At 36.0% G+C, this 13,186-nt stretch overlaps 1 protein-coding gene across 3 annotated transcripts in view; it reads right to left on the reverse strand.

The window, feature by feature from the left end:
- Positions 1 to 13,186, reverse strand: part of LOC110446614 — a 112,092-nt gene that overhangs the window by 68,510 nt on the left and 30,396 nt on the right. For 2 of the 3 annotated variants that reach the window (XM_021491844.1, XM_021491843.1), the window contains one exon: positions 6,415 to 6,460. In XM_021491844.1, the coding sequence (XP_021347519.1) occupies positions 6,415 to 6,460 (46 nt within the window). Of the gene's footprint in view, positions 1 to 6,414; positions 6,461 to 8,213; positions 8,373 to 13,186 lie in introns of those variants that run through there. The other variant, XM_021491845.1, reaches the window with a different exon arrangement.

The raw sequence follows: 13,186 nt of genomic DNA on the forward strand, positions 1-13,186 counted from the left end.
ACTGTATTCTAAAGTTAGCCCTGTCAATGTTGTCTGTTGTTATGTATTAAATCCTTATAACACTAATACAATATTTTATCTTGTGTATTGTTAAAGCAAGGAGAAAAGGAAACTCATTTTTTCACATTTATAAAGATTTCTTTGATGTGAATAAATACAGTTTGGCACTAAAGAGGCCCTTTAAGTAAACTGACATTAACCTATTAAAGGTCATGACATGAAAAGCAAAGACCGTGGCTTTGAAGTTATCATTACTGTTATCGTGCAAAGGAGAAAATATAATTTTCTTATAACTTTATCCTAGTGACCTTTATATGACCTCGATATTGTTGCTTTGTCATGATGACTGTGTGAACGCCTGTAGGAAGATTGATGATTTTGTATTTATAGCTGCATACAAATTTGATGTTGTTAAAAAACGATTCTATATGTGATGTCATTTGTGGTCTTGTCTAGAGCTCCAAACTATGCATAGGACTTTGTTATTTTGATGAATAACTATATTAAAGTTTTTCTTGTATATAATTATATATATATTTTTTTATAAACTTACTTTAGAAAAAAAAAAAAAATTGCTTCAAAAATCTTCAATGTACTACATGTAATACAAAGAGACCTTGACCTTTGACCGAAGTTCTCTGTGTTAAGGTCATTTATTCAAACAAACTTGATCGACTTTCATCCAACCGTGCCACGGACGAACTTTCATAATCTTATAGACCTCCCAATGGCTGTTCAGGTGTTTAAAAGTTAATTCATATTTAACCCTTGTGACCTAAAAAGATGGTCAAGGTAATTCATTTGAACACACTTGGTAGACTTTCATCTTATCATGACAAAGGCAAACTTTCATAACCTTATAGACATATTTATTATTCATGTGTTTAAAAGTTAATACATATGCTACCCGTGTGACCTAAAAAGAAGGTCAATGACATTCATTTGAACAAACTTGATCATATTCGTTCATCCATGCACCTGACAAGCCAAATGTCATTCTAGGATTCTTGGTTATTCAGAAGGAGGTTCTAACAATTTGCTCCCTATTATCTTGAGAGTGGATCAAGGTCAGTTTCCTAATGAAAATTGATAAACCTTAATTATCATGGTATCTGACTGTCTAAATATCACCATCACAGAACACTCAGTTGTTCAGAAAGAGTTGTTTAAAAGGAGGCATGGTAGTCTAGTGGTAAGACCCCAGGCTCATGTGACCTAAGGGTTCCTGGTTCGAGTTACGTCACGGCACTGTGTTGTATCCTTGAGCAAGATACTTTACTCTGACTATTCCAGTCTACTCAGCTGTAAATGAGTATGTGGTTGGGCAGTGCTAGAATTGTTGAATGCTAGCTGTGAGCGCGGAAATGGCAGCACCGGCTGTATGCTCCCCAGGGAGTTAAGAAAGACATATTGGCTGGTTGCAAAGGCCCTATAACCACGAAAATAATTTGTGAACCGCTTTGAGACGAACTACGAACTAGGTAGTGATAAAACGGTATATAAGAACCTCGGATTATTATTATTATTTAAAAATTTAAACATATTTGATTGCTGTGACCTTGATAGTTGGGCAATGAGAGCATAAAAAAGGTTCAAATATCCATTAGTTTTTTCTGAATAAAATAGACCAAAAGGTCAAATGATGAGTATAGTGTAGCTGAGTATTACAACATTACATAAGTACAAGAATGAAATATGACGACCTGTATGCTTAAATCTAACCTCTACACAGTACAACCTTGAGTGTTCAAAGGGACTTATTACAATCTGGGTATTCACAGAAAATAGATTCAACAAAGATTCTATTAAAAGTAATCTATGTGAAATTTTTAAACTGTATTTTTTAAGGTCAAATCTGCAAAGAAAATATCTAAAAAATGTTTTTAATGCAATGTTGATATATAATTGCATCCTTAGAACCACGGTTTTATTTTCGTCAGTTCATGTTTTCTATTAAATTCACAGGAATACATTCCCAGGGTAGATTTATACCCTGCACAGGTGTCGTATGTTACTGGTGATAGTATAAGCCCATGTTCCCGAATAAGCCCACACTTACATTGCTTATTTAGCAAGGTAGATTGATAGGTACAATATATCTAACTCACAATATACCCGCACTCCACAATTATACCATATAAGTTGTTTACTCCTTTATTTAAGAAAGTAAATGCATAGGAATTGTATATTTAGCAGTATATGTCAATATTTACATTTGCACTGTAAGTTCCTCTTTAAGTATTACCAGAAGAAATTGTGATCATAGAGCTATGAATGCAGAGTGATCCGTATCATTTTGAAGCTTCTCCTCCCCACCTTGAATAACATGACAAAACTTTTGGAAGCAAAATTATTTCGGTAATGTTATCCTTTTCCAGAAATCTTGTCACTGACACACAGGCACTTCAATATCGAAAAATATAAGGCAATATTTGTATTTAGGTCGATACCCAGGTAATAACTAAAAATTAGGAATATATATATAAGTTGCTCCCTTTTTCTTCATTTTGGAAAAATTAAGCACTTTATTGCCAGGGGTAGCAGCCTGTATTTGGCTGTTAACCCTTTTACCCCTAGGTAACTTTAGTAGACTCTTCCATTCATTTATCTCGGTGAGTCGATTGTGGTCTACAGTGGTGAAAGGGTTAAACTATGCAATTACAGTGGCTGGTAATGAACTCAAATCTCTGCCTTCTTTACTTGTCAGTAAGTTCTTGAAACATTAACACAGGTGTCAACCTCTGAAACGTCAAATGAGGGAGATCTCCCTCATTCCACATTTCCAATGAGAGAGATCTCCCTCATTCCACATTTCCAATGAGGGAGATCTCCCTCATTCCACATGTCCAATGAGGGAGAGAGTCCGTGAAATTGCTTTGCTCAATTTATCTGTCCCTTTTTCTGTACCAAAATAACTCCAAAAAGCATTTATTTGATTCAGACACACCTGTTATGACTATTACAACCACCCTGTAGTAACAAGGGAGATTGGTAAATTTCGATGAAAATGAGGTAGTGTCCCTCCTAATGAGGGAGGGTTGACAGCTATGCATTAATGATGTTTGTGATCCAATCTTACCAGCATACTGTTGTCACCACGTTCTTATCCTCACGGCTTTGACCACCCAGGGCTAACTCAAACTGCTTGCCAATATAAAATTGATTGTATGTTCCTGTAATTAGCCTGTCTAGTGGTGAGTTGACAGTACGGTATACAGAGGAGGTAGTCCTATCTTACTGTCGGAGTGTCAATACATACTGACATTTACCACGGGGACGGGCCAATACACTGACCTAAACCAGCATGGTTACCAGATATAATCCATAGTCTTATTAATAATGCTTTTGAATTTGTCCCCCATTGCTTTTAAAATAGCCACAATGTGATGATGTGAGGTGTATAACTATTGGTTCATGTATGTTAGGTGTAGGCCTATTGTTTCTTGCTTGTGAGGTGTAATCCATTGGTTCATGCTTGTGAGGTATAATCTGTTGGTTCATGCTTCTGAGGTGTAATCCGTTGGTTCATGCTTGCGAGGTGTAATCCATTGGTTCACGTATTTTGAGATATAATCTTATGGGTTCATGCTTGTGAGGTGGAATCCATTGGTTCATGCTTATGAGGTGTAATCCATTGGTTCGTGCTTGTGAGGTATAATCTGTTGGTTCATGCTTGTGATGCCACAATGTGATGATGTGAGGTGTATAACTATTGATTCATGTATGTTAGGTGTAGGCCTATTGGTTCATGTATTTTGAGAAATAATCTTATTGGTTCATGCTTGTAAGAGTGTGGTGTAATCCATTGGTTCACGTATTTTGAGATATAATCTGATTGGTTCATGCTTGTGAGTTGTAATCCATTGGTTCATGCATATGAGGTGTAATCCATTGGTTCACGTATTTTGAGATATAATCTTATGGGTTCATGCTTGTGAGGTGTGATCCATTGGTTCATGCTTGTGGTAATGAACTCAAATCTCTGCCTTCTTTACTTGTCAGTAAGTTCTTGAAACATTAACACAGGTGTCAACCTCTGAAACGTCAAATGAGGGAGATCTCCCTCATTCCACATTTCCAATGAGGGAGATCTCCCTCATTGGAAAACACCTCACAAGCATGAACCGATGGATTACACCTCACAAGAATGAACCAACGGATTATACCTAACAAGCATGAACCAATGGAATACACCTCACAAGCATGAACATGGATTACACCTCACAAGAATGAACCAACGGATTATACCTCACAAGCATGAACCACTAAGATTAGATCTCAAAATACATGAACCTATGGATTACACCTCACAAGCGTGAACCAATAAGATTATATCTAAAAATAAATGAACCAACGGATTACACCTCAGAAGCATGAACCAACAGATTACTCCTCAGAAGCATGAACCAACAGATTCCACCTCACAAGCATGAACCACTAAGATTAGATCTCAAAATACATGAACCGATGGATTACACCTCACAAGCGTGAACCAATAAGATTATATGTCAAAATACATGAACCAATAGGCCTACACCTAACATACATGAACGAATAGTTATACACCTCACATCATCACATTGTGGCATCACAAGCATGAACCAACAGATCATACCTCACAAGCATGAACCAACGAATTACACCTCACAAGCATGACCCAATGGATTATACCTCACAAGCATGAACCACTAAGATTAGATCTCAAAATACATGAACCAACGGATTTCACCTCACAAGCATGATCCAATGGATTACACCTCACTAGCATGAACCGATGGATTACACCTCACAAGCGTGAACCAATAAGATTATATCTAAAAATAAATGAACCAACGGATTACACCTCGCAAGCATGAACCAATGGATCACACCTCACAAGCATGAACCGATGGATTACACCTCACAAGAATGAACCAACGGATTATACCTAACAAGCATGAACCAATGGATGATACCTCACAAGCATGAACCACTGGATTACACTTCACAAGCGTGAACCAATAAGATTATATCTAAAAATAAATGAACCAACGGATTACACCTCGCAAGCATGAACCAACGGATTACAAATCCCAAGCATGAACCAACAGATTATACCTCACAAGCACGAACCAATGGATTACACCTCAGAAGCATGAACCAACAGATTATACCTCACAAGCACGAACCAATGGATTACACCTCGCAAGCATGAACCAATGGATCACACCTCACAAGCATGAACCAAAGGATTACACCTCACAAGCATCCATCGGTTCATGCTTGCGAGGCGTAATCCATTCGTTCATGTATTTTGAGATATAACCTTATTGGTTCATGCTTGTAAAGTGTAATCCATTGGTTCATGTTTGTGAGGTGTAATCCATTGGTTCATGCTTGTGAGGTGTAATCCATCGGTTCATGCTTGTGAGGTGTAATCCATTCGTTCATGTATTTTGAGATATAATCTTATTGGTTCATGCTTGTGAGGTGTAATCCATCGGTTCATGTATTTTGAGATATAATCTTATTGTTTCTTGCTTGTGAGGTGTAATCCATTGGTTCATGCTTATGAGGTGTAATCCATTGGTTCATGCTTGTGAGGTATAATCCATTGGTTCATGCTTATGAGGTGTAATCCATTGGTTCATGCTTGTGAGGTATAATCTGTTGGTTCATGCTTGTGAGTTGTAATCCATTGGTTCATGCTTGTGAGGTGTAATCCATTGGTTCATGCTTGTGAGGTGTAATCCATTGGTTAATGTATTTTGAGATATAATCTTATTGGTTCATGCTTGTGAGGTGTAATCCATTGGGTCATGCTTGTGAGGTGTAATCCATTGGTTCATGTATTTTGAGATATAATCTTATTGTTTCTTGCTTGTGAGGTGTAATCCGTTGGTTCATGCTTGTGAGGTGTAACCCATTGGTTCATGCTTGTGAGGTGTAATCCATTGGTTCATGTATTTTGAGATATAATCTTATTGGTTCAATTCCCTACCCTGTCAGTGTTAATGACTGAATATGGACTCGGCATTCATTTTAACCACAGGTGTCAGGACATAAATTCAGATGTAAATACAAATACAAGTATTTGACATGGTTTCCATAAAAGAATGAATGTGCAGAGTGCTTTTTTGAGAAGGCATGGCTGTGTACTTAAACTTGTTCATTGCTTGTCAGCTAGAATAGACGTCAATATCACCTCTTTGTGACATTCAAGCACAAATTGTTGATATCAACCAAACTGACCCTTTAATCCCTCAAGTTCTGCATTGTGTGTTTCAACAAAACAGTGTATCATTACCGAGCCAGAACAAGAGTGCATATAATGGCTTCTGTCTGACACAGCCTTTTTGTAGAATTTGTTTTGTGATGCATCAGAATTTCACAAACAAACAAGACAACAACAAAATGTAATACCGAGGTACTTACTTTCTGTAGAAGGGGGTCTTTGTTTCTCTCTTTCATTTGCTATTTTCTGAAAAAAAAAGACAAAAAATGTTTTATACAATATGTTGATCATTGAGCTGTAGCAATGAAGTGACACTCAACCACAATATCACACATACTTGCACCAATGTCTAGAATTAAAGCATTATACCTCTGTGGGTTGAAATATATATGTCACTTGAATAATCTTATGTTCTTCATTAGCACAAAAAATAGGCTAAGATGTTTAAATACTACAATTGAGAGCACTTTTATGGTTTATTAATGTTGATATTTCAAGGCCAAGCCAAAACATATCATTGTTTCTTTATTACATAACATAAAATCGTGAAAATAAGCCACACCTTATTTTTCATTTTAAATAAGGAATCCCAGGAGAGTTATAGTAGCCATCAAAGGTTTATTTTCAAGGACTTTCTTTGTGTAATGGAAAATTGTAGCCGTGTGCAGGTTTTTTTTTAATGTCACTGTTAATTTCTTTTATCAAGTTGTTGCAATCATAAGTTACAAGTATGTTATGTGATTATTTCCCATAGAACCTGTTTAGGCCAACAGTGATAATGTGGCTAATACCTTGAATCCAATACATACAGATGGCTTATTTTTGAGTGGTATGATTGACTGCAAGGAATCCAAGACTTATTTTCAAAGCCGTGTTATTTTCAATTCAGGCTTATTACTGTACAACACAAAATGTTCGTGGGTACTTTCCTTCATGGTTTGAAGCCTTTCAGATCGTTTCGTGGTACAAACTTTCGTGGATATCCTATATTAACAAACAGTAGACGTGTAAATCATTCAAATTTGTTTGTATTTATTTTCGTGGTTCAATAGCAACCACGAAAACCACGTATGTTTATACGAAACGAACATTTCGTGTTATACAGTATGGAAATTTTAGGGTGCCTCCTTTGTATCTTCAGATTGGAAGGAAAAGTTTTCTATTCTTAAATTCCTTTTCAATCAGATTGCCCTAGAGTATTTAAAAAGTCCCTCTCAACAATGAAAATTAATGTTGTCCAAAATGCTCTAGGACTGGCGAAGAAATAAGTAGGCAAATATTTGAACAGACATGTTTTATAATACGGAATATGATGCTAAGATTTATTCTAGATAATTGGTTACAGTTTTCTTCTATTTATCAAGATATGTATATACAATTTATCATATCTTCTGTATATATTCTGTATGTACTATATATTTATATGTCTTTTATTTGTGTGTCTGTATGAATGTCTGTAAGGCATGTTCTCGGACCCTTCTGGAAAGGGCTTTAATAGGAGATGCCTGTGCCTAATCTAATTGTATTCTTACTATGTAGGCAATAAATTTGATTTTAAAGGAACTGAAATGAATCACAATTAATAGCTTCTTTATCGTTAGTGGTAAATAAATCAAAGACAGAACAGAACTGAAAAGAATATACAAATCTTAAATCAGCAGCGAGATTGCTGTAATTACTGTAAGAAGTGACCACTCATGTAACTGACCCTAACACAAAAAAGTGACCACAAATGTATAATTGCTGAGTGACCATGCATTATATATCGATACAAAAATTATCGACATTTGTTTGGCCTAATTTTGGTCATTTATTTGAAACAGAAGATCCGTTCCACAGTGGTTTTAACCCTCTGAATATTCACAATCCTGAAACCTTAAGTTTTAATTTCGATTGCAATTAAATAACAATTTCCAGAAAGCTAATGAAATTTATTTAAACAGATGAAGCAAATTCTTATAATTTTCCTACAACTGATAAAAACAAGAATGTGACTTACAATTCATTGTGAAAACGCTCCATTGTCTCGAGACGGTCATATGTTTGAAAATAAATTCATTCATCACCAGCGTCTAATCTACGGACATAATTATATAAATTCTCCCGACTTTGTTATGCTGTATTTTGCCTTGGTGCTCTGTTGCTAGACAAACCCTGTTGACCCTACCCTACGACCCAAGTATGTGATTGTACGCCGTGACTGTCATGTTTTCCTTGGCGACACATTGAAAAGATCTACACATAAAAATCTTCATGCAGTATGGTATCGTTTCGAATTCAGTAGGTGTGAAATTGTGTGAAAAGGATGGCTTATCATTGGTCAAAGGTGTGTCTACAAAGCTCCGTGCCTCCAGCTGTAAAACCCCTTACAGAAAAAGCATCTACTGTGCATAATGGATTGACAAACAAACTCTCATCTTCGTGTACTCGACTACTTGATCTACGCGTACATATGTCATAGGTATACTTAGAGTCGTATATTTATATACACTCCTCAAATCTTAAATTTGATTGAAGGCACATGCTTGCTTATGCAAAAAATATAAATGTTTAGCCTACATTTTCAAAAACACTCATAGCATAAAAAAAAAAAAAAAAAAAAAATTTTCTAAATTTNTTCTAAATTGGGTGTAAAATGATCCTTGTATAATCTTATGGTAGAATTTATTATCTTTTATTGCAACAAAAATCATCATCTCCACCTAGCAACAAAAAACTCTCCACCTGCCGAATTTTACAAATGAACGTCTGCACCACACAATATTGCTGTAACCATAATTAAGCCTTTGATCATTGTATAATTAACAAGTGGAATTAAATCTATGATATCTTAATGACAAACAATACAGTTTTATAGGTATCCAGGGTCTATTTGACCATATATTGTAACAACAGAATTAATATCGAGAAGATAAAGACGTAATATACTTCCTGTGGAAATGTTTTTAAAGAAATTTGCTTCACCACAAGCTAGAAGGGAACTCACAATGGGCCTAATGTACCGTGGTGACTTTAATAAACTCAGATATCAATTTTCATTTTATACAACACTTTGAATAGATGTCTTTAAAATATTTTCTATATCACAAAACAAATACAACACAACAACTCGAAATGTTTACTCCAAATTCCATTCGTCCAATTTTCACATTTACACTTGAACAATATTTGATTTATATTTGTTTTATCATGTAAATTATTTACCATTTTAAAGGCGTTCCATTTTAAATGCTTTTTGAAATTTAATTGATTTTTCCTGTTTTCAATATTTTTAAATATCACGCTCTAATTTCTTATATACATATATACATATTTTCCAACATGCTGTTTTCTTCAACAACAGAGTGCAGTCAGTTGCTTTAACTTTGAGAAAATATTTTCATATAATTCACTTAGATATATTTCCACCTTTCTGTGGTTGAGGGTCAACTGTACATTTTGATGAACCAGACCGGTTGATGGGGAGGTCGACCAGACGGAGAGCAGTTTACCAATCCCTTATATGCCAGGGATTTTCCAACGTCCCGTTTTGGTACATGTATATCAAGGGTAAAATAAAATAGCACATTGGTTACAACAGTGTGTAAAACTCACCCAACTGAAACATTTCGGATCTGATCCTCTCCTATCCTACCTGTACTTGTATAGCTTTATTTTTATACTGTGTAACGTGAACATCTCACCTTTGGCTACAATGCAGAACATGCATCTATTAAAGGCAATGGGTTCTGTCCCTAGGCCAGAAAAAATATAAAAGTCTTTAAAAATGGGACTTATTATTCTCTGCTAAACGGTTAGCATTTAAGGGTAGTGCAATGACTGGTTTACCCATTATTGTCAGTACAATGTGACTGGGTGGCTGACGTACGATGCTTCAGCATGGTATTTTTATGAGGTGGCACTCTAAGTTGGCATCGGATCTGCACTATTGCAAGGAGACAATTACACCAACATACCATCTTCAGCACACATGCATACATCACACACGCCCTCAAATGACCGTAGCTGTTGATAAGATGCGTAATCCAGCTAAAACAGCGAGAGGTCTGAGGTTTATAAGCAAAGGCTCAGTCTGCCACAATGTGCCTGACCATACCCCCGCGGCCTGAATTTAGTAACAGTGACCTTGGACTTAGAATCTTTCACAAACACCTAATGCACATCTACATATCACAGTGTATCATTAATGTGTAATGTCAAAAAGATTAGTGTTTTGGATAATGAGACAATCTCCAGAAACAAAAGTGTGGACGAACAGAGAAATGGACAGACAAACAACGTGATAACTTAATATAGGACACCCGCATCACTGATCTGGGGCCCTATCAAACCAAACCGAACCAATCATATTTCATAAAAATCTGATACATACAAATGATACATTTAGCTATATATAAACTGAGCACTGCAAGGGAGATAACACAGGTTGACTTGGTCTAAAACAATTCTTGAATTAATTAAAATTCTGGGGTAATTTTTGGGATGTATCCCTGGCCTTCTAAGAGTCAGGAGTAAAGATGGATCGCAGATGAACTTCTGTGAACAAATGTTTCTGAAACACCTGATGATGTTCCCGATATCCACAGAACTTTAACACAAGATCAACCTTTCTGCAGGTGTGATTACCTTACACAGACTACCCCTTTTACAATAGTGTTCACCGGTGTATAGTATCGAATATTCACTAATCCCGTTGAAGATAGTCAATGTTCATTTCTCTTTTTATTTAAACAAACTTTGATGTCTTTCCAAAAAGCACTCTCCATCGGGTTCCAACTATTCAACACAATAACTAATAATTAGCTTTTGCATATATTTATTTTTTGCTTTTGTGATTGGTATTTTTTTTCACAATTAAAATAGAGTATGAATAAGCCTATGGATATCACAGCAGTTATAATGCAGATAACACAATGGTATTTAACAAAATATATGCTCAGAGAAAAACTAATTCAATTTGGAACTGAACATCTATTATATATTTTTCTATCAAAGATTTTGACCTGCTCATAAGTATTCTACACCAACATGCAACTGTGAAATTGAAACCATTGTACCAGGTACAGGATGTGAAAAGTATATAAAATAACTCACCGTACAAAAGTAGGAGTTTAAATCCTCACCAAATAATGAAGTGCAGACTTAGAGTTCTCGAAAGAAATTTAATTTTTCAAATTCAAAAGAATATATCTCGACATGAATATCATGCATTTCGTCTCCCACAAGGGTAGGCTCTACTTCACACCGAGTCAAGAGCACTTTACATAAACCAATCTTCTCCATGACAATACACATTAACGCTCTTCATGCGGTTATATCGGCCATTTCATTTTCAATGAGTACATAATTTACTTCTGCCTAAACATATGTAAACGGAACCTAAACCCTTACCAGTAAACCATTAACTCAAGCACTTCCATACAACTTTCATGTTTTACCTCTTAGCCGATAGCTCAAACAAACCGATGACATAATATAATCACTTCAATGACTGTTCATAATGGTTTTTGTCAAAACATTCAATACCAAATAAAATATCAATATTTCATATTCAAATCCATGTAGGTTGAGTACATAAATGCATTATTATACAAACATGATTCTATGTCCTGGAAGTTTTGTTTTATCAGTGTAAACTGTGTAATATCTAGAATGACAGCACTTGAAGTCCCCAGGGACAAGCATGACCCCAGGGTCAGTCATGGTAGTATAGTTGTGTGTTTTTCGATTATTCATGCCTAGCTATTGTTTTATATGGTTGTTGGGAACTCGAACGTTTCTGTGATATGATCCAGGTTGTAAGGGTGTTAGTCCCTAAGGAGCAAAGCCAGAGCCCTCGGGGCCAACTCTAGATGTTTAGAGTATAAATCCTCTCCTAATATGTGCCTAGCATTTGTGTATATGGTTAAAGAGTGGGGATCTCAACTGTTTCCATGTTATGTCCGAGGGAGTAATTAAGTCTACAGGGGCAGGTCAATGCTAGAAGCATGAGTGTATTTGTCTCTCATGCCTATCAATTGTATATATGGTTGCTGGGTTGGAAACTCAACTGTTTCATTGTTGTATCCCTGGGAGTAAGTATCAAGGAGGAGGGGCAGACCTCTGGTCAAATCTTGGTAGCATGAGTGCTTTTGTTTCTTGATGCCTAGCTATTTTATATATGATTGTTGGGTTGGAAACTCAACTGTTTTATTGCTATTGTCCCAGAGAAGTAAGTTTCAAGGAGGAGGGGCAGACCTTAAATCAAATCTTGGTAGCATGAGTGCTTCTGTTTCTTGATGCCTTAGCAATTGTATATATTGGTAATAGGATGGATATTTTATTCATTTCCATGTTATGACTCAGGAACTAATTAGTCCCCAATAGTGAAGCCAAAGCCTGGGACAAATCCTAACAGCATGACTGTATTCGTCTCATCATACCCAGCAGTTGTATATGTGGATATGGGGATTGGGTGAGGATCTTGACTGTTTCCATATCACAGGAACTAAGATTCCAAGGGGGAAGGGGGTGGGGGAGGCCTGGAATCCAAAGCCAATCCTTGTAGCATATGTGTCTCATCATGCCCAGAATTGTACAGATGTAGGGTTGGGATCTCAGCAGTGATTCCAGAACAAGGTTTCAAAATTTGACCCCAGTGAAAGTAAAGCACATATAAAATGTACCTTGTTCATATCATCAAAATGTTAGCCAATGTATCAGACATGGAAAAAAGGTCTATTTATTTAGACCAAGAGGAATCGCGAATTCTAAGACATTTTCTCATACACTGTACTTAGATTTCACAGTTACTTGATCATTTCTTATACTTCTTATCAATATCTCAGCATTTTCTTTATCCGTCTCACAAAATCCCAGTCATTTCATGGAAACTTCTTTTTGAATTTGAAGTACAAAGTTCAGCTTTACTATAAATTCACAACATGTACCTCAACTGATCTTAAACTAAAAAAAGTATATCTTAAAACTGGG

This window comes from Mizuhopecten yessoensis, unplaced genomic scaffold, assembly GCF_002113885.1.
Source record: "Mizuhopecten yessoensis strain PY_sf001 unplaced genomic scaffold, ASM211388v2 scaffold2891, whole genome shotgun sequence".
Lineage (NCBI taxonomy): Eukaryota > Metazoa > Mollusca > Bivalvia > Pectinida > Pectinidae > Mizuhopecten > Mizuhopecten yessoensis.